Source organism: Bactrocera dorsalis, chromosome 4 (assembly GCF_023373825.1).
Source record: "Bactrocera dorsalis isolate Fly_Bdor chromosome 4, ASM2337382v1, whole genome shotgun sequence".
NCBI lineage: Eukaryota > Metazoa > Arthropoda > Insecta > Diptera > Tephritidae > Bactrocera > Bactrocera dorsalis.
In genome coordinates this window covers 25,529,647-25,552,270 of record NC_064306.1, presented here as the reverse complement: position 1 = coordinate 25,552,270, position 22,624 = coordinate 25,529,647, and the positions used below count along the sequence as shown (strand labels likewise).

The window sequence follows — 22,624 nt, the reverse complement described above, 5'->3', positions numbered from 1 at the left end:
TAATTTCTTCATTAAAAATCTTTTTTATTTACGAAAATAGCTCGGCCAATCCCGAGTGAATTTGTTTTTCTTCTTCTTCTTTACTGGCGTAGACACCGCTTACGCGATTATAGCCGAGTCAACAACAGCGCGCCAGTCGTTTCTTCTCTTCGCTACGTGGCGCCAATTGGATATTCCAAGCGAGGCCAGGTCCTTCTCCACTTGGTCCTTCCACCGGAGTGGAGGTCTTCCTCTTCCTCTGCTTCCCGCGGCGGGTACTGCGTCGAATACTTTCAGAGCTGGAGTGTTTTCATCCATCCGGACAACATGACCTAGCCAGCGTAGCCGCTGTCTTTTAATTCGCTGAACTATGTCAATGTCGTCGTATATCTCGTACAGCTCATCGTTCCATCGAATGCGATATTCGCCGTGGCCAACGCGCAAAGGACCATAAATCTTTCGCAGAACTTTTCTCTCGAAAACTCGCAACGTCGACTCATCGGTTGTTGTCATCGTCCAAGCCTCTGCACCATATAGCAGGACGGGAATTATGAGTGACTTATAGAGTTTGGTTTTTGTTCGTCGAGAGAGGACTTTACTTTTCAATTGCCTACTCAGTCCGAAGTAGCACCTGTTGGCAAGAGTAATCCTGCGTTGGATTTCAAGGCTGACATTGTTGGTGGTGTTAATGCTGGTTCCTAAATAGACGAAATTATCTACAACTTCAAAGTTATGACTGTCAACAGTGACGTGGGGGCCAAGTCGCGAGTGCGACGACTGTTTGTTTGATGACAGGAGATATTTCGTCTTGCCCTCGTTCACTGCCAGACCCATTTGCGTTGCTTCCTTGTTCAGTCTGGAGAAAGCAGAACTAACGGCGCGGGTGTTGAGACCGATGATATCAATATCATCGGCATACGCCAGCAGCTGTACACTCTTATAAAAGATTGTACCTGCTCGGTTCAGTTCTGCAGCTCTAATAATTTTCTCCAGCAGCAGATTGAAAAAGTCGCACGATAGGGAGTCGCCTTGTCTGAAACCTCGTTTGGTATCGAACGGCTCGGAGAGGTCCTTCCCGATCCTGACGGAGCTTTTGGTCCCGCTCAATGTCAGTTTACACAGCCGTATTAGTTTTGCGGGGATACCAAATTCAGACATTGCGGCATAAAGGCAGCTCCTTTTCGTACTGTCGAAAGCAGCTTTAAAATCGACGAAGAGGTGATGTGTGTCGATTCTCCTTTCACGGGTCTTTTCCAAGATTTGGCGCATGGTGAATATCTGGTCGGTTGTTGATTTACCAGGTCTGAAGCCACACTGATAAGGTCCAATCAGTTTGTTGACGGTGGGCTTTAATCTTTCACACAATACGCTCGATAGAACCTTGTACGCGATGTTGAGGAGGCTTATCCCACGGTAGTTGGCGCAGATTGTGGGGTCTCCTTTTTTATGGATTGGGCATAGCACACTTAAATTCCAATCGTTGGGCATGCTTTCATCCGACCATATTTTGCAAAGAAGCTGATGCATGCTCCTTATCAGTTCTTCGCCGCCGTGTTTGAATAGCTCGGCCGGCAATCCGTCGGCCCCTGCCGCTTTGTTGTTTTTCAGGCGGGCAATTGCTATTCGAACTTCTTCATGGTCGGGTAATGAAACGTCTGCTCCATCGTCATCGATTGGGGAATCGGGTTCGTCTTCTCCTGGTGTTGTGCTTTCACTGCCATTCAGCAGGCTGGAGAAGTGTTCCCTCCATAATCTAAGTATGCTCTGGGCATCGGTGGCTAGATCACCTTTGGGGGTTCTACAGGAGTATGCTCCGGTCTTGAAACCTTCTGTAAGCCGCCGCATTTTCTCGTAGAATTTTCGAGCATTACCCCTGTCGGCCAGCTTATCAAGCTGTTCGTACTCACGCATTTCGGCCTCTTTTTTCTTCTGTCTGCAAATGCGTCTCGCTTCCCTCTTCAACTCTCGGTATCTGTCCCATCCCGCACGTGTTGTGGTCGATCGTAACGTTGCGAGGTAGGCAGCCTGTTTTCTCTCCGCTGCGACACGGCACTCCTCGTCGTACCAGCTGTTCTTTTGCACTTTCCGAAAACCAATGGTTTCGGTTGCAGCTGTACGTAAGGAGTTTGAAATGCCATCCCACAGTTCCCTTATACCAAGTTGTTGACGAGTGCTCTCAGAGAGCAGGAGTGCAAGCCGAGTAGAAAATCGTTCGGCTGTCTGTTGTGATTGCAGCTTCTCGACGTCGAACCTTCCTTGTGTTTGTTGGCGTGCGTTTTTTGCTGCACAGAGGCGGGTGCGAATTTTGGCTGCAACAATATAGTGGTCCGAGTCAATGTTAGGTCCTCGGAGCGCACGCACATCTAAAACACTGGAGACGTGTCTTCCGTCTATCACAACATGATCGATCTGGTTGGTGGTTTTTCGATCCGGAGACAGCCAGGTAGCTTGATGTATCTTCTTATGCTGGAATCTAGTACTACAGATAACCATATTTCGGGCCCCGGCGAAGTCGATCAGCCTCAACCCATTTGGGGATGTTTCCTCGTGGAGGCTGAATCTACCGACCGTAGTGCCAAAGATACCTTCTTTGCCCACCCTGGCGTTGAAGTCGCCAAGCACGATTTTGACATCGTGGCGGGGGCATCTCTCATAAGTGCGCTCCAAGCACTCATAAAAAGCATCTTTGGTCACATCGTCCTTCTCTTCCGTCGGGGCGTGGGCGCAAATCAGCGATATGTTGAAGAACCTCGCTTTGATGCGGATTGTGGCTAGACGTTCATTCTCCGGAGTGAATGATAGTACTCGGCGACGGAGTCTCTCTCCCACCACGAATCCAACACCAAACTTGCGCTCCTTTATATGGCCACTGTAGTAAATGTCACAAGGACCTACTCGTTTCTGTCCTTGTCCCGTCCATCGCATTTCTTGGACGGCGGTGATGTCAGCCTTTATCTTTCCGAGGACATCTACCAGCTGGGCAGCGGCACCTTCCCAATTAAGGGACCGGACATTCCAGGTGCATGCCCTCAAATCATAGTCCTTATTTCGTTTGCCATGGTCGTCATCAAAAGGGGGGTCTCTCATCCGAGGCTGTGTGTTGTTTTTCATTGGGGGAGGTTTTTACGTGGCGGGTCCCAAACCCAGCGCACAACCCTATGCAGGGGATTTTTCGCCTTCTCACGTTAGCTCGCCTTCAAACGGATGTTCTTGGGCTACCCAGAGGATACTTGGTCAAAGACCGGAAGTCGTGAGCTGCTTGAGTCATATGTAAAAGAATCGTTTCTGGCCACTCCCAAGTGAATGGCGATCAGAGAACTTTCCTCACTTGCGTGAACTTCTACACATGACTCCATCCTCCTCCAACTTGTTTTTAGTGATTAAAAATAAGACTGACATTACTAAAACTTTCCAAGTACGTCGCAAATATCCTTTTCTACAAGTACATCAAGACTTCTGAGAAACCTTCCTGGATTGAATACATTTCAACAATTTTCTTTGAATTATTCTAAAAAAAAACTTACAAATGTGTCTTACTTTACTTCGGTATTAAACCAGATTTAATAATCCTTTCACTTTTTGCTTGTTATATTTTTATGATCTTGTACTTTTTTTCGTCTTATAATGCTTTTGTCGTTATTCGATTTTATTTCCCTAGCTAATGAAGTTTATCTTAAAACCGGCCAAAAACTCTTTAAAATACAATTTGATTAGAATAGGCCAGCGAAAATGGTAAAACTGAAAAAAAGGTTAAGGACCTTAAACCCTTAAAAATTCTACCACCACTTTCCTTCTTCATTTCGAACTCAGATTATCCGTAAAATAGTTTTTATTTCCATATTTGTTATAAAGAGTGAACCACTTCCAGGTTTCCTACTTTTTTAAAGAATAAACACAGAAACTTTGAATTTAATGGGGAATGTTTATATCACTCGAAACAACATGCTTTGGCCTTTATGTTTTGAATACTATTTCTTCCAAATGTTGGACGCGGCTATGTCTCAGATGGTCCATCCGCTGAGTCCAATTTGCGATGACTCGTTTGAGGATTTAGACTGGTAACTGGCGAACGACACGCGTGCTGTTTTGCTCCAAGGCCTGAATCGAAGCCGGATGGACCGCATAGACTATAGACTTTACATTATAACAGAGGAAAAAGTCTAGCGATGTGATATCACATAACTTGGTGGCCAAGACCATTTCTCAATAAATCCATTGATTGATGCGATGTGTGGGAAGTAGAGCCGTCTTGTTGATACCAAATGTCACCCACAAACCACACCAAACCGTTGTTTTTTCGGGATGAAATGGCAGCTCTTGAAACTCTTCAGATTCCCAAATGCGAAAAAATTGTTCATTTACATACCCATTGAGACAGAAATGGGCCTCATCGCTGAACAAAATTTGGTTCGAAACCCTCGGACCTTCTTGGAACTTTTCAAGAGCCCATAGAGCGAAGAGATGACGCTAGGAAGGGTCGAGGAGCTGCAGTTCTTGTAAAATACCCCAAGTCGTTCCATACGTCAGTCCGAGTTGCTGCGAACAACAACGAATTGACTCTCCACGGCCTTCGTGTACACTCTCGGCTATGGCTGCTTTATTTTCTACACTGCGTGCTGGGCGTGATCTGTTCGGTCGAATATTTTCCAATAATTATTGCTGGTTCTCAAGATGGTTGATGGTGATGGGTGTTGAGAATAGTACGCTCAGTAGGCCGATTATGTTGACCATAAGTTGAGCGTACCGCGAAATACATTCTTTACAGAACGTGAAGTTTCGTAATAAAGTTAAAAGATTTGTAAACGTTGCTCAAGCGTTAATCCTTCCATGATGAAATGCCAAACAATACTGAACAAAAATAACATGACAGCTTGAATGGACTCACAGATGATCTGTCAAAAAAAAAAGGCTATTGAAATAAGTACCCCTTCTTGTATCACCACTCTTCCCTTTTCATCCTGCTATGATTTTTTTCTGTTAGGAAATTCATTTTAACAAAAATTATTTTAAATGATGACCACTGTACTCTGTTCTTTGCAGCGACTACGACACCGATATCTATTGGGCATATAACAAATTGCTGTGTTCGCTACCCGTTTGGCTGTTCACTATAATCACAGTTATTGCTTGCCTGTTGCCGGATTATGTAATAAGAATTATACCGAGAGTGATTAATTTTCCGAAACACTTTCGCTTTTTTCCGAACGCGGGACGTTTAATCACGCGACGTAACATGCAAACGACACATTTATGAGTTGCAGTCAACTACCGTTATATATGTGTAAATATATATTGTTGCTCAATATTTTTTTAATCTGTTACATATATCGTCACCTAAAATGAAAATAACGACCATCACTTTTCATAAGTTTACAGGCGAAGGAAAAACTCATATTGAACAAAATTTCAGTTTTGGTTATAAAATGGTTATATATTGGTTATACATTGGTTACATCTCATAGTGGAAGTAATAAAAAACCCAACTTCGATATTTTGATGATATCTTGTTTTGCATTTTAAGTGGCGATATAATTTTATATACAATAATATGTAATATACCGAAGTTGGTAGCTTACTTTTGAATTTAACTGTAAATTTGAACCGGTTTTATTAATGCTCAGTTTAAAGTTAATGCAACCTAAATGAAATAAATGTGCCAGATTTTTGTGTTAAATTATCTTGTAGATATGTATGTGCGATCGCAACCTCGCTTCCTACATTCTTTAATACGTATGTATGTATGTGTATTGATAGTATTATTGTAAATTAAATAAGCGTTGAATTTAAGGAAGTATGCCTTAAGGTGATTACCAAATATAGTTACGTAATTATTATTTATATTATTTTTATATATATATTATATTTATTATACAACATGTGTAAATATATATTTATAAAAAATTTTGTTAGCTTGTTAATTTATGCCATGACAACTACTTCCTCCATGTACATACTTACATATGTATAGTATTAGAACAAAATTTTTCGAAGGTCGAAAAAAATGAAAAGCATTGTCAATATTTTAATAAAAGAAAAACAATGTTTTGGATGTGAACGACTTTTTATTAATTAATTATTATTAATATGTATATATATTTAATAAATATTTATTAATAAATGATGATGTTGAGCAAAACAATGTCAAGTGCACAATATACAAGATTTTCTAGTGTATTATTAAATGGTAAATCGTAAGTCGTACGTAGTAAATATAATAACAATTTTAAAGATTTTTTTTATAAATACAATATAAGCACAATTGAGCAATTTAATAAACACAACACATTGCTTACGTCCTTAGTTTCTGAGTTTTTATATGCGCTTTTACTTTTACTTTTATTTTTAATTCATGCAACAACACTTTGTTGCGTAAATTAGCTCACATTTTTTGTAATTAAAAATTTTTTTTATTATAGTAAAATATTTCGTAAAACGAGCACAAGTACGTGAGTAGAATGTATTTGTTTGTGTATATAAGTTTGATTGTTTTGGGGTACATTGTTGCTAGTTTTCTGTAAAATTCGTAAGTACAACACGCTAAGTTATGGTTTGAATGTTAGGCTTTTAACTACCTTCTCCGATTTGTTTCACGATCGCACAATCGCACTGGATCCGGCTCGTTCACTGCGTACAAATGCTTCACAAAATATAGTATATACATATATCCCTCAAAATTTGCTTATTCTTTGAATTCTTTGTACATTCTGTTCATCTTCACTTATCAAAAACCCTGAAACATTTATTCATAAGTCATTCTGCAATTTATTCTAACTAATTTTACTGATATGATTGACACTACAAGTAAAATCAGGTACAGCGTACCATTGCTGCATGAGCACTTCTTATTAGACACATCTTCCTTTGAAAGTTTTGATTTTTACGGAATTTAAGTATTTCATTTTCAATTACCTTATATTTTCTACGTTTTACTTTTACAAATATATATCTTGAAAATTATAGCCTACTACACTCTGAATGCTTCTTGAAAATTCCATAAATAAAAAAATAAATTCTATATGTATCAATTCTAGAATTACAGCAAAAGAGATGACCACATTTTCGTACCATTACTTTGGCAAACTTTCCCGAAATAAAAGTAAACAGTGACTTTTCTATTAAACGGATATTCTGTGTAACCAACTTTTGAGTTCAACATAATCTGCATCTAGCGAATAACCTTTAGAAGAGGAAAATCGAAATACTATTCAATTTTGATTGATTTGACAATTTTGATTGATTTGAAGCCTTCAACACTGGTACTATGCTCCTCTTTAGGCGCCCAGCAATCGTTTGACCGAATAACCTGGCACCGAGTAAACGAATAGTATTAAGAAGAAAAAAATGGCAAATATAAGCAGCGCCTTTAGTATAGCCCATTTGTAATTATGCCAGACAATGTAGCGTATAGATTTGAGCGGATTTAGGAACCACATGAAGGAAGCATCTGGGCGGCTGTAAGCATAGAAGGAAATTAATGAGAATTTTGCACAATATGTTACAATAAAATAAGTCTACTTTGGTTTCTCTAGTGGGTCCGGCTCGCTGCGTCCATAACCGGCCGGATTCTGTTCGGCCTCTTCCTTTGTTAGCAAATGGAACTCAGCTTCCACCTTGCCAGTTAGCTCCATTTCTTCATTCTGCTTCTTCACATAGAACGGCCACCAGCCGCGCACACGTTTTTGCTTGAATATATTCACGGTGGGCAATGCAGTGTCCGATTTAAGCATGCCCAGTGTACACAGTTTGGAGGTTTTTGCGCCACGTGGAAAACGATTCAGATTAAAGGAAATCGCACCTGTTAAAATTATTTCATTAATGAAAGAAAACAGTAATTTGTACAGAAGTAAAGTACCAAGAAAATCATCAGCTGAAAAGTGATCCGCATCCCATACTTGTAGCTCGAGACGCGCTGGTATTTTGACCTCCGTTTCGTCCCAACTGAATAGTGACTCGCGCCGAGAGAGCACAATGCGTTCTTCTGCCGCCAGATACTCGAATGGAAATATGAAACGCCAATTGAAATTGCCCTCACCAGTAAGTGAACGATAATGTATATCTGTTGCCTGCATATCTTGCGGACCCGTAAGCCAACTGTGCCATAAAAACGGTTCAAACTAAAATTGATTTTTTGCTGCAAACAACAATTAGTTACATACCCTTTTACATAAATATCTGACATTTTTTCTCCTGTGAAGAAAGCATCATCTTCTAGCACAACATCGTCGGTGTTCCATATCACGACGCGCAATTCGTACTCCTTCGGCTTACGCGGTGATATATCCACGGGAGGACCTGGTAAGGGCATATCCATGGGAAACATATCGACCCACATTTCGATCTTACCCTGCTCAATACCGGGCTTTTCGGGATTGTACAGAGGTCGTGATTCTATGTGCTCGGGCACAATCTGTTTAGAAAAGGGGTAGATTACGATTGCAAATTAGACTTCTTATAAAACAAACGCAATTATATTTTCTTTACAAGCTTAGTTTGATGATTTATATTCTGTGCTTACCTTGCAGCCCACTTTGGGTATTTCGCTCCATCTGTGCAGCACCGCAAGGGCCAGATGTTCATCACGATTTCTACAAGTTGTCGGTCCATTCCATGCTATCACCTCCTCATCAGAAAACGTCATGCAGTATTTGCCGATGGCTACTCGATCTTGAAAGTAATGTGGGGTGTCTAATTTGTTTTCTTTGCACAGCTTCGAGAGTATCTGAGTGGGTTTCATGGGGTCGCGCCACTGGTTATATCCACAGCTGAGGGGTTGAAGAGACATACTATAGACATAAATACTTAAAAAGAATCGTTCTCACTTACACCTCATATCTCAGCGCTAACCCGCAAGTTGCTCGATGCTTACTATAATAACGATTTTCTAAATCGATTCTCGTTTCGCCAATCAGATCATCAGATCCCACCAAATCCCAGTCCAATATTTGCACAGTAAGCATTGAATCTTGCGGAAAGATTGCCTCTACTTCAAAACACTTTCCAAATATCGGGTTGAGTTGTTTGCTAACGTAGTTCTCCTTGTCCGATATTCTCTTATTACCCAATTGTAATACAACGTAAGGATCTGCTTTTCCATTTAAGTCCATTGGGTGTAAGTCGGTTCCTTTTATTATATAAATACGTACAAGTACATGAAGTGGATCATTGGTGGGTAAATTCGGTATAGGCAGTTCAGTGCCTTTTGGTGGCGGTAGTTTGTACACTTTTATGGCCCCTTTGAAGAATCCAACAGTGCGATTGTCGTCCTCGGTGGAATCGCCCGTCTTCTTTCCACGGTATAGCGGAAAGGAATGAAGCCATTCGCGGAAGTAATTGTATTCTAGTTGGGCCTCCAGTTCATTGGGGTAGATCTAAAAGTGAAGTTGTAGTAGGCGTAATATTCTCGCACCGAATTTATTATAACTTACCTGACACATAGCTGTCGTATTCATATTGTTCCTATTAGTCTGCTGGTTTGGGGATACCTTTTCGCTATTGGGGTCATGCTTATCACGCGATAAACCAGTCATTCCTTTTGGGCTCAGCTTCTGTACCAACTTGGCTCCTTTGATGCCAAATTTCTGTACATTCGTAGTGGTGGCGTTGGGCGGCGGGGCTAGAAATTTTTCGGAGGCGTGTGACTTTTCCGTTTTTGTCAAATCGATAAGCCGTTCGTAGGACCAAAAATACTTAGTCCACCAATCACGGCTAAGCTGGTCATCATGATCCTGATCGATAATTATCTCGTTTGCATTATTTAATTGCGCTGATCTTTTTTTCGATGCTTGCTTCTTGGCCCTAAAGGAAATATAATTAGTGATTGTTCGGAAAAAACTTTAAAATTTTACATACAATTTTGTAACACAGGCGGCACCGTAGAGGGTAAATTGATCACAGGATGAACGACGATTTCCATAAAAGTCTTTCATATTCGCCTGATGCGCATTGGCCGCAATCATCGCTTGCATATTGAAACCGTCCACGAGATTACTCAAACCCTCCTCATTCAGCGGTGCTGAAAGTATAATCTGTCCACCCATAGTTTTATATTTAGTGATGTCTTCCTTTGGCGGGGGCTTATAAATGTAGCGGTGCATCGATGTAATTTGATGTGTCCCTACCAAAGTATATCTACCGAACGAGCGGCAATCCACGCAACGTATAGTTATTGGTGGTGCATACGTTTCTTCCAGTGGTAGTTCTAACTCAATGGATTTCAGCATACTTGGGAAATTCGGATTTTTCTTTGCGTTCTGTATAATATTGGAACTCAGAATTTTGCCCGAACACTCCACATCAATACGGGGTTTGTCAACTGACATCAAGTGTACACGCTTGAGATCACGTAGGCCCCAGAATAACACTTCCAGTTTGAATTTCGCCAAATGCGGACGCACTTCTTTCGGCACCGGTAAAATTGTACCTGGTGGCGGTGGTGCATTTTTCTCTTTCAACTTCTCCACTTGTTGACCACTCGGTAGTTGCTTTGGTTCTGTTAGGCGTGGCATATCAGTGGAGCCGATTTCGAGCATTTCAAAAGCTGCTAATAATTCGCCAGCATTCTCATGACCCCGGATAATATCAAACCATTCTAGCGTTGGTGTGGTGTAGGGATTCTCCCGTAGCTTTACACGCGGTTTCGCAATGGCGCGTCCAATAAATTCAGATTTGCCAACTTTATCTTGATCGTAAATCTCAATAATAATTGTGGGTGGATCTTTCTTGATTTCATCTTTGCTGCCGAAAACCAGAATTTCATCAAAAACCAGTAATTCATCCCAAGTAGGACTCAATGTTTCCTCGATTACTTGCGTTGTCTTAGCGAACTCTGTAATATATACAGTGGCATAAGGGTCACTGAGTCCCGACGCATCTGAACCTATTAGAGAACGCGCCTGGTAAATATGGGCGCGTAGTTGAAACGTCTGCAGAAGGAGACACAAATTGTTAAAAGTCTAAATTTGTTTTGAATCTAACTTACAGATTTTTCAAGATAATGTATATTGTTCGGTGCCATAGCGCCAGGTCTTTCCGCATTACGCAACTCGTGAGACAGATCATAGCCGATGGGTAGACCTTCAAAGAAATGTCCTTTATGACTTACAACGCCTAACCATAGGTAAATAGAAAGTTTGGCCTGTATAAACCAGCTGGCTGGACCTATGGACTGTTTGCCAGGTAATCTCAAGAAGATGGACTGTATTTTAGCACAATGCACTCCGCTTTCCTCTTCGATATTAGAGTAAATTAAATCGCGAGCTGATATGCGATGGTAAGCATATCGCTTGCCATTGGCGATGAGCCAAATGAAAACATCCGGTAACGAGTGTTGCGGCTGAGAAGTAATAAAGTATAAATATAACAGTATTAACATATAATAAGTAGAACCGAATAATTTGACCTACATCGTCGATAAGAAATTTAAGCTTTTGTTGGAACGTCAGAGCGGTTTTAAAACGCTCTTTGAGCGAACTTCGAGTCACCAGTGCGCGAAGATTGCGTGCCAAGTTGCCCAAATTGTCCTAAATTCATTAAGTCATATATATAATATATATAACTATGATATTATATATAATTTTAGATTACTTTAGCAAGAAGTACTCACGATTTCATTCTGACACAGTTTCATGCGTTCCTTGTCTAGCTTCGTTTTGCCACTTCCCGGTCCGACAGCATTCGCCTTGGTTATGCTTAGATATCGCGCACAGGCTGAAGCGAGATCTTCAAGTGTGGTGCGTAAACGCACTTCCGCCTTCACGTCTTCGTCTTCTATCAGCTTTTTCGTCTTCATCAAACCCTCCTCCTGCAAGTCATTAAGAGCTCTTTTATATTTATTTTCCCTTTGTTGCATATGATTAAACTTACCAACTTCTCGGACATTTTCGATAACATGTTACTATTATACATACGCCGTCTCAGATCTGGAAGTGTGCATCGCACGTCCATGCATGGCTTATAGTCCCAATAAGGCAAATAATAATGTGACTTATCATGACTGATAGGCTTGCAAGCGTTTGTGACACTGCTGAAAGATGTCGTATCGACCGTTTCCAGCACACAGCCGTCCTCACCATCCTCAGTGGCCGTAGAGAAGCTTTCATTATGCCCGTCTAAGGAATTACCTGCATTGCCCATACTAAGTTCGAAGAAAACCGTCTTGTCGCTAACTTTCTTATCCAGCATTGAAGCCTCTATAATAGAACCAAAAAGAAAGAATTCTTCATTGCGTGAGTAGGAGGACTCTGAGATCGGATACGCTGGTTCCAGTTCGACATTCTTCTCCGTTGTCATTTCCACGTTGTCCGTTATTTCAGTGCGTATGGCGAGTAGCAGACGTGCGCGGTAGCTGACACCCTCCCCCAAGCCAGTGTTTAAGTTCGAATGTTGATCGAGCAGCGTGTAATCACGTGTGGAACCATATAGATGTATGAACGAAGGTCCAAAGGTGGGAAGAAACCCTCTATCACCGTCGTTCGAAATTTGCTTAAGATCAATGTAATGTGTACCAATAATGGCCGGTTTCATTGGGTCGGCATCGCGTAGTTGAATCTAAAATAAGATGAATGAGATATCGTATAAACATATTCATAGGTTAGGTTTTCGTAATTGATTGGTTTCAACCACCTTAATACGCTGACATAGTGGAGGAAACATTTCGGTGAATACTAGTTGTTCATTCCAAACAGGTGCGTAAGCATTCTTCTTAACTGTCGTCTTGCCCTTTGGATAATAAGAAATCTAATTAAGTATGCCTCTTAGCTTTACCTTCGTACAACTTACCATTAGCCCAGCGAAGGAGACCTGCACATAAGGGCTCACCAAATCTTTCGCCTCGCCCGTAAAAGCTTTCTTTACATTGGCCATAAGCGAAGAATTCATGCGCGGTAGACCATCGGCACGGTATATTTTCACAATAAACTTAGCACGTTGACGCTCAATAGGTACGCCAACTGGGAGCAGTAGATTACTGATTGCAAAACAATTACAATTATTATATGTATCTTAACAATGAACAACAGACAGATTCTTAAATATTTAATTGAGTTTATGTAATAAGGAGTCTACATATGCGTAGACAATCAAGCAGCTATCAAGCCAGTAACCTCGTAGCGCATATCATCCAGAAGTGTCTTGGGAAGCAGGACAGCAGTGGAAAGCTTTTGTCAGACGCAAGCAGCTTCACTTCTACTGGGTCTCAGATCACAATGACGTCAAGGGCAATGAAATAGTGGACGAGATTGCCAAGAATGATGTACAACTAACACCAGAAAACATGATCAACATTGGGAAAACCCATGCATTGTCTGTACGACCCATGCATTGTCTGTCTGGACACGAGCTACCTGGATGCAAAACTGCAAAAGAAATATTGAAAACGGTAGGTGGAAGTACACAAAATTCCAACTGGCTCTCGACTGTAGGAACATGAAATACTAACTGGTCACTGAGTAGCGACAAACGCCTACCGAATGGGGCTGACGGATCGAGAGGCCAGAGAATTTATTGACATTCGCGTCAACCGCGTCCTCCTAAAGGATAACTACTGCTCATGGAATTAGTAACTTTTAGTTAGAAAAGGTTCATTTTACATAATAGGTTTGTATTAGCAGTGAATTAGAATTATATTGAGGTTGACGCTTTTAACTGTGATTAATGTAATTGTCGATAATACTCACGCTTCGATGTCATCAGGATCCTTTTCAGATTTTTGAGGCACCTTTACGGTATCACCTTTGCCAATAATACCAATATCACATTTCAGATAACCTTTCGGACCACTATAGAAATCATCTGGATCGGTAAGTAAAGCCCATTTGTGGTAGAATTGATGATCTGTAGAAAGCATTGTACGAGAAAAAGTTAGTGCCCATAAAAATATCTATTAAAAGCCTTCAGTTTGGATATTTTAATAATAAACAAGTAGAAAAAAATTATGGTGGTAAGAAACATGCAAACATTTAGAAAATATTTAAGTGATATAAAAAGTGTTACTTTAAAGTGTAAAAAGTGTGAGTAAGTATGGTTGCATTATAAGTTTTCAGAATAAAAAACCGAATGATATGTACAAACCGAAACCTAATTCCTCAACACCGTTAAATAGATTAACTCAACCATTCAATTCCGCAATATTTCAACATAGAATTGTATCAATTCATAAACTCCTCACAAAGCACGTTAATAGTAATAGTAATTTATATATGTAGAATTAGCGCCTATAATTGGGGAGTTTAGCAACAACAACAATTCATCATTGTTACTTTGTAACTATAGAGACAATTAACTTTAATTCGAGATGATTAAATTGTGGTTTAAACATGATTCAAGGTAGTTAGTTTTACATTAAAAACTCTATGTCAAACTACTGAAATTTAACTAATCGAAAATTACTAGTTTTTCAGCAAAATTTTTGGACCGATAGCACTAGTTTTTGAATATTATACTAATTCGTTGCAAACGATTTAATATTTTTAATTAAACTTAATGGTTTGGTCCACAATGAATGTATTTCTGCTTTATCAACTTTATACCAGTTTGAAACTAGTATGTTACTAATCGAAATCCAGCCAATAGATCTCTGGCTGAGTATGCCCATTGAGTTGGCTGATGGTGCCAGTTATATGCTAATTTCCTACAAGTTAGTTTACTGCAGGGAGTTAATAGCATTTATGCATTCTGCCTCCTTCCACTTTTTTGGTCTTCGTCAACCTTTGGGTTCAACTTAAATTTTATGCATGTATGCGATGTAAAGCTGTGTCCTCAGATACGCCTAAAGTTTCACTCATTGAATTGTTGACTAACAGAAAGCCGAAAACTTGATTTGACTGCAGGCGTGCATAACCGTCAAAACAATTTGTCTGATTTCCGCCACGCACTGCCATACTTGAATAAAAAAGTAAGAAAACTTCCATGCAAATGTCGAAATGTTGAACTCAATGTACGTTTGTATGCTCTTTATTACTACAAGCGTGTGTTATGGACATTCAAAAGAATAATAATGTCAAGTGACATTTGAGAATTCAATGAAAATTTATCGGTTGACAGTGGTAATGGGACTATTTACTGCATTATTTACTATACAATCAATAATTTAAACATGCAAGGGAATATTTCAGTGTTTGAGTGTCAGGTATCATATCATACATACAAGTATATGATGTCATACGAGTATAATACGATTGACAGCTATCAAATACGGTTAAAACTTGTCGAAGGAATTAATAGGATTAAATGAAATTGGCACACAATTTTTTCACCTAGACAAATAGATCATCTGTGAGTCCCTTGTTTAATCTTCTTCTTCTTCTTTATTGGCGTAGATACCGATTAGCCATGAGCTCGCTGATTGTGCGATTAAGACTAGTAAAGGGATGCCAGGACTTAACTACTAGCAACTCCTCGCTCTCAGCAAATCCCACCTTACAATAGTTGCAGGAGTTCTAACTCGACATTGTCTGATCGACATGCATGTCTTAAGATGGAACATTTTACTGTATGACAGTTGCATCAGTATTTGCAGACAAAAAATGAGAGAGGATAAAATGCGTAAGTACGAAGAGCTTGACAAGATGGTTGACGGGGCTAACGCTGGAATATTCTACGAAAAGATACGGGGACTAACACAAGGTTTCAATACGGAGAATACTCTTATGGAATCCCCAGATGAGACTGATGCTCAGAGCGTAATGGAATTGTTAAGAGAACACGTCTCGAGCCTGCTGAATGTCCGTGAAAGCATAACATCAGGAGATGGTGAACCCGATTCCCAATCGATAATGATGGAGCGGAAGTTCCATTGCCTCACCATGAAAAAGTTCGAGACGTAGTTACCCATCTGAAGAGCATGCATCAGGTTCTTTATAGAATATGAATTCCTCAACATCGCATATAAGATTCAATCGAGCGTACTGTGTGAAAGATTAACAACTGAAGAAGATCGACACACACCACCTCTTCGTCGGTTTGGTAGCTTTTGACAGCATGAAAAGGAGCTGCCTTTATGCCGCTAATTTGACGTTGAGCAATACCAAAAGCTGCATCATGATCGAGGAGCACCTCACCGAGCCGTTTGATACCAAACGCGGTTTCACACAAGGCGAACCCTTTAATGAAATTTCTTCCATCTACTCTTGGACACAATAATTCGAGCTGCAGAACTAAATAGAGAAGGTACTATCTTCTATAAGAGTGTACAGCTGCTGGCGTACGTCGACGATATTGTTATCATTGGTCTCAACATCCGCGCTGTTAGTTCTGCTTTCTTCCAGACTGGATAAGGAAGCGAAGCAAATGGGTCTGATAGTGTACGAGAGCAAGATGAAATATCGCCTGCCATCAAACAAACAGTCGTTGCAATTTCGGCTAGGCTCCCATGTCACTGTTGACAGTCATAACTTAGAACTCGTAGATAATTTCATCTATCTTGGAAGCATATTAACACCAATGTTAGTCTCGAAATCCAACGCCGAATAACTGAGTACTGTCCTCTTTCGATCAAATAAGACCAAATTCTACAAGTCATTAATCATCCCGGTCCTGCTACAGGGTACAGAGGCTTGGACGATGACAACATCTGATGAGTCGACGTTACGAGTTTTCGAGAGAAAGATTCTGCGGATTCACATTCGATGAAACGATGTACTGTACGAGATAGTTCAGCGAATTAATATCGGTATTCTGCGTGAGACGATTGTCTCATGTCTCTAATAGTGACTATAGTAATTTAGTGATTCTGTTAGTCAGGAGTCTCATTTTGGTATTCTGGCAAATAGAGTATACTACTTTACAGTATACTACTATACTGTAACTGCCAGAATACCAAAATGAGACTCCTGACTAACAGAATCACTAAATTACTATAGTCACTATTAGAGACATGAGACAATCGTCTCACGCAGAATACCGACATAAGAGACAGCGGCTACTCTAGCTAGGTCACGTCACCTGTATGGATGAAGACACTCCAACTATGATGGTATTCGGTTAGGTACCCGCCGGGGGAAATAGAGAAAAAAGAAGACCTCTCCACTCCGTTGGAAGGACCAGGTGGAGAAGAACCAAACAGCGAAAAGGAACCCAGCTATAACCGCGGTATCTACGCCAATAAAGAAGAATAATACGTATTTTAAAACAATTTAAATAGATAGTGAAGGTGATGCGAGGAGTATCGAACGACATGAGCGAACTTAAAAGAAATTATAAGTATGAACTTTAATGAAATGTTTTAAATGCTCATGAAAACCAAATTCCCATTTTAAAAATAATTCGAAATAAGTTACTTTCTTCTTCTGTAATTCAGTTAAGCTTAAAAAACTTCTAAATTTTGATCCTCACTAAATATTCGAAATAGTAATGGACCGATGTGCTCCAAAAGTAAAAAACGTCTCTTAACTGAATCTAGTTACAGAACGATAAATAAGTATATTCCGTAAAAATTAATTAAATGGTAATGAACAACATTGATGAACTGAATTGGAATCGAATCGATGGGTGTCGATGTGCGCCAAAAGCATTTTGCACGAAGGTATCTATACTATAACCACTACAGTAATATAATATTTTTATTTACGAATTTCTTCAGGTATAACTAACAATTGATTTGAAAAAAAAATAAACATAAATCCATAAACCCTTAGATATCAGGTGCAATGACAAAGTAACGGTCTTATCTCTAGAAGGTACTTTGTTCTACCTATTTATTATATATTTATTCATCGCTTACACAGTTATTTGTGTTTACCTGTATGATGCCAAACAGTGGCCACATCCAATTTGAAATTGCCAATCAATTTATTACGCAGTAAAACATTACGACTTTGGAGGACCTAAAATCGCACACCCACGCGGGTATATTTAGGTTAATCATAGGTATGTTAGTGAGGTTATATCCATTCAGTTCAGGGGTTATCGAATATGAGCACGGTAATGATTATTTGGCACGCCAATTTCATTATAATTGTTAATGTGTTGTTATTGTGGTTAAGCGGTACTTATGTTAGTCATTTAGTATGTCGTTTGTTGAGGTTACAAGTAGAGGTACATATATTTTTCGGCGCGTTCGTTTCGGCCAGTGATTAGAAGTTGAATTTTGGTATGTAACGATTTGCGTTTCATTTGCAAAACATTTGTGTTTTGTATCCACATCGTTGTGATGAGTGAGGTTAGTTTTATTGGTTTGTGTCATGTAGATTTGTTATTGTAGTTTTTTTGCAGCATAGTTTTGTGTAGTGATAGCGGATAACGAGTAGAACGCAGTTAAGATAGCAAACATTTAGAAGAGGAAGCAAATAGAAAGAAGAATAGTTCAAAATACCGATTAAAATAGTGATAGTTACAACAATACAGTTAGTAATATTTAAAAGATAGTGCTTACTGAAATATTCGTATACCTAAAAGCCTGAACCTTAAAAATAATATTTTAAAACATTTGTAATACGACACATAATGTCGAACATAGGGAATATACGAAAGCTTAGTAAAAAAAGACGAATGTAGATATTAAACGATTAATTTCTCGACTCATATCGAAAAATAAGATACCAGCACTTGAATCAACCAACCGAATCGAACCAATTCTTGTAATAAACATTATAAGGTGACACTTGAACAGCTAAATACAAGCCTTTGTAAACCCAAAAAAAGCAGTTGGATCTCATGTATCGCCTTGGCGCCTTCCTATGATTTGACTTCTTACTTCTACTGCTAATCTTGATGCCGGAGTAGAAAATTGACAAATCAAAGAAAGCGAGCGAAGGAATAAAAGGAACGAAATTTATATATAACGGGTGATCCAAGTAGAGGTACTTGTTGCAATAGCCATTTTTTTGACAAATCACACTTAAGTCGTGTAAAGATGTCATGTTATTTTTGATCTGTACTGTTTGGCATTTCATTATGGAAAGACTAACGCCTTAACAACGCTTTCAAATCATTGAACTTTATTACGGAAATTCACGTTCTGTAAAGAATGTGTTTTACGCGCTACGCCCAATTTATGGTCAACATAATCGGCTTACTGAGCGTACTATTCGCAACACCATAGCCCATCTGGGGACCCAGCATTCATTATTGGATAAAATTCGACCGAATAAACCACGTCCAGCACGCAGTGAAGAAAATATAGCAGCCGTAGCTTAGAGTGTACACGAAAATCGTGGAGAGTCGATTCGGCGCATCAACGCAGCAACACGGACTGACGTATGGAACAACTTGACGCATTTTACGTTGAGATCTTAAATTGAAAACGTTCACAATACAAGTTGGCAAGAATTCAAGTCGCTCGACCTTCCCAAGCGACATCTCTTGGCTCTATGGGCTCCTGAAAAATTTCAAGAAGATCAGACGTTTTTAGCCAAATTTTGTTCATTAAGTGGACCCATTTCTGGCTAATGGTATGTAAACAAGCGAAATTGCCGCATTTGGAACAAAGAGCAACCTGTAGTGATTCAAGAGCTGCCATTTCATCCAGAAAAACATCGGTTTAGTGTGGTTTGTGGGCCGCCGGAATCAACGGTCCATATGTCCATATGATGACGTAACTGTCAATGGCGACCGTTATCGCGTCATGATTACCGACTTTTTAATGCCTGGAACTGAAACTTGAGATCTCGGTGACATTTGGTTTCAACAAGATGGCACCACTCCCCATACATCGCATCAATCGAAGGGTTTATTGAGAGAACACTTCAGTGACCAGATAATTTCACCTTTCGAGGCGGTCGATTGGCCACCAAGATCGTATGTTATCACACAGTTAGATTTTTTTCTATAAGAACATGTAAAGTCTAAAATCTATGCGGACAATCTCGCTTTAATTCAGACCTTAGAGTCGAAATTCTCGAACGAGTCATCGAAAATTGGACTCAACGGTGCCACCATCTGCGACATAGTCGCGGCCAACATTTAACAGAGATAAACTTCAAAATATAAATGCTAAAGAATGTTCTTTCGAATGATTATAAACATATCCCATTAGATTTCCCAAGAGAGTTTGAATGTACTTATCTTTCTTAAAGAACTATATGAATTTATGCATTAGAAGTGAATACAGTGGCAAATATAATTTCAAAGTGCTAAAGTCATTACTTTATAGTTTAACTATATCAAAGAGAAAAATCAAATTAACGTTCAACATTTATTAAAAAAATGGAAATATGAAAATGATGCTAGCATACAAAAAATGCAATGAGTATAAATATATCAACATTTAAATCGAAAAAGTTATTCATAGATTCAAGGGAAAAACTGTTAAACAAATTTCAAATATTCTAAAACACCGTCAAAGAAATTGTGATTTATTTTTCGATTGTGAAAACATATGTAGCATTCCATGTAATGAGAATAAATTTGAAATACCCGGTGCATCGTAAACGGTAGACAAGTCAATCTTAAAGGAACCAACAAGTGTTCCCGATCGTAAAAATTTCCGTGATTGAATGACCTGAGGATAAATTTTCAGCAAATTAAGTTATTAGCAACTATTTCGTACTTCATTTACATATCTACATATGCTTGTATATTTACTTAAAATAAGAGTTGCTTATTATATTTTTAATGAAATGAAGCAAATCGTTAGCATAGCATAATGCAAACGAGGAAATTATATATGAAGATTTTTTAATGAATCATGACAAATATGATCAAATATTTGAAAAATTGGTGAGATAGTGGAGCCCTGAAGATTCATGAATCATTTGAACCATTCCCTAGAATATATAGTGGGGTCATTATCAGTTCAAAACTTAATCGATAGATAGCTGAAACACATTTTGGAAAAGTAATTAAAGTAAGAAGAAGAAATGGAATTCATTCAAAAGAAGTAGTAAAGTAAATAAGGCAAAAGTTTTTGATTTTTTTTTAATTGGAAATTATTGCAGTTGGTTAAACACACTTTCTTCACTTAGTTGAAATTTTGGCTATTACTATAAAAATCTCTCAAGCAGATATTGTGAAATCAATTCTTCGATCATTAATTTGAACTTTTAAACTGCACATAGTCTTGTATTAGATGCGCATCTAAGTTCCCGCTGTTTGTCAATGAATGGTTCCAGCAGCTGGAGGGATTGATTTTGAGATATCCAAAACGTGGTAAACGCAACTTCGAAGAAACTGCGTTTTTACATTAGAGACTTTGTTTATGTGTGATATACTTTTGGCTGTGCGAATATGCTCGATCGTTTGCCAAATAGTTGTCATTCACGGGAATTGTGGATTTTCTGCTTTCAGTAAACGAAAGCAAATGAAACAACTTGTCGTGATTGGTTTCACCGCTTCGAAAACTGGCTTGATTCTTGGATAGCATACCAAGATGAACAGTTCTATCGAGCATTTGCATTAAAAAAACAGCGAGATCTTAGTTGCACACCTATTAGATATAACTTCTTCCATTCCATTTAAGGGGTCAGTAGGGTAATCTGGCCTGTTTTTTTGACATTTTGTTTTCATAGAAATTTTTATTCTACAATAGAACTTTTTTCACATATTATGGAGTGTATAAACAATTTTTTTCAGAATTTTTCGATGACATATGTCGGAGAAATGGCTGGGTGAATGAGACAGGTTTTTTCACTGGCGAACACAATTTCTCATGTTTGGATCATCTGAAACACAAAAACCCAATTTACTCTCAAAAAGTACGTGAATGGCTATCGTCCCTACTAGAATCATGAAAAAATGTTGATAAATAAAAAACTAATTGACTTTTTTTTTATTTGTCAATAATTTATAAAAAATTATGAATTTTGTTTTGTGAACATAAAAAAAAATTACGCAAATCGGTTGAGTAGTTCGACCGGAATGATGTACGCCACTTTGAAAAAGTGTGTTTTAAGATAAACGCGTTTAAGGTTTCAGGTACTGAAAAAGCATACAAAGGTGTGCACTCCGAGCGCTCCGAACGTCGAGCGGTATTATTATTTTTGGGCCTTTTTCGAAACCTTCCAATGATAAAGTGGGTTTCTGCATTAATTCTAAGGGAACAGAAAATTCAAAACAAAAAAAATTAAAAGAGATTACCCTACTGACCCCTTTGGGAGGAGTGGGGTTTTTAATTCTTTTTTTAATATATTTTTTTATTTTAAATTAATACCTTAAAAATGTTGAGTCTTAATTTCAAATCGAGCCTAGGAAACTTGACGAAAAGTTATAAAGAGCACGGCAAATCATCTTTTTACCGAGGCCCTCCTTAAATTTTAATTTTCTATTTGGTCCCAGGAGAAGTTGTTTGTTGTCAAGCTGTCTAATTTCAACAACATGCCAGGTGGCAGCATGTTTTTATTTGCAAATTTGTAATTAAGACAACAATAGAAAGTTTCTAATTAGGTGCAGAGTTATAACTCCACATTACTCGTAAAGTTTTGAATGCAAAGTAAAAACTCATAACACAAGGAAAAACGATAATTTTCGTAGAACTGAAGCTCTAATGCCCTTCACAAATAAAAAAATTTCCATACAAGAATTTGACTTCTATCGGTTAGGTAGGAATGGTAGTTATATGTTACAGTGGTCCGATATCGACGGTTGCGAGAAATAAGTAACTTCTTCAACCTAGTTAAAAAATATTTTGACAATTGGGTTTACGCGTCAAATTTAAATTATAAAGTCTTACAATTTTTCGCTCACAGTAACTTTAGTCGAAATATTGAAAATTTTC

The 22,624-nt window shown here is 38.8% G+C and overlaps 2 protein-coding genes across 7 annotated transcripts in view; one reads left to right on the top strand and one right to left on the bottom strand.

Moving 5' to 3' along the window:
• The window catches only part of LOC105231347 (phospholipid-transporting ATPase IF), a 43,703-nt gene extending 37,562 nt beyond the window's left edge, over nucleotides 1-6,141 (top strand). For all 5 annotated transcript variants that reach the window (XM_049455973.1, XM_049455974.1, XM_049455971.1 and 2 more), the window contains one exon: nucleotides 5,020-6,141. In XM_049455973.1, coding sequence (XP_049311930.1) covers nucleotides 5,020-5,233 — 214 coding nt within the window. In that variant the 3' untranslated portion in view covers nucleotides 5,234-6,141. The remainder of the gene's footprint in view (nucleotides 1-5,019) is intronic.
• A 237-nt stretch (nucleotides 6,142-6,378) lies between these two features.
• The window catches only part of LOC105231372 (otoferlin), a 130,856-nt gene continuing 114,610 nt past the window's right edge, over nucleotides 6,379-22,624 (bottom strand). The window contains exons 11-26 of one of the 2 annotated variants that reach the window (XM_049455968.1): nucleotides 17,714-17,798; nucleotides 13,653-13,809; nucleotides 12,757-12,943; nucleotides 12,601-12,696; nucleotides 11,842-12,525; nucleotides 11,582-11,779; nucleotides 11,382-11,498; nucleotides 10,958-11,311; nucleotides 9,829-10,901; nucleotides 9,405-9,774; nucleotides 8,803-9,347; nucleotides 8,495-8,741; nucleotides 8,136-8,386; nucleotides 7,832-8,070; nucleotides 7,495-7,774; nucleotides 6,379-7,431 (exon numbers count right to left, since the gene is read on the bottom strand). In XM_049455968.1, the coding sequence (XP_049311925.1) occupies nucleotides 7,251-7,431; nucleotides 7,495-7,774; nucleotides 7,832-8,070; nucleotides 8,136-8,386; nucleotides 8,495-8,741; nucleotides 8,803-9,347; nucleotides 9,405-9,774; nucleotides 9,829-10,901; nucleotides 10,958-11,311; nucleotides 11,382-11,498; nucleotides 11,582-11,779; nucleotides 11,842-12,525; nucleotides 12,601-12,696; nucleotides 12,757-12,943; nucleotides 13,653-13,809; nucleotides 17,714-17,798 (5,064 nt within the window). In that variant the 3' untranslated portion in view covers nucleotides 6,379-7,250. Of the gene's footprint in view, nucleotides 7,432-7,494; nucleotides 7,775-7,831; nucleotides 8,071-8,135; nucleotides 8,387-8,494; nucleotides 8,742-8,802; nucleotides 9,348-9,404; nucleotides 9,775-9,828; nucleotides 10,902-10,957; nucleotides 11,312-11,381; nucleotides 11,499-11,581; nucleotides 11,780-11,841; nucleotides 12,526-12,600; nucleotides 12,697-12,756; nucleotides 12,944-13,652; nucleotides 13,810-17,713; nucleotides 17,799-20,328; nucleotides 20,414-22,624 lie in introns of both variants that reach the window. The other variant, XM_049455967.1, reaches the window with a different exon arrangement.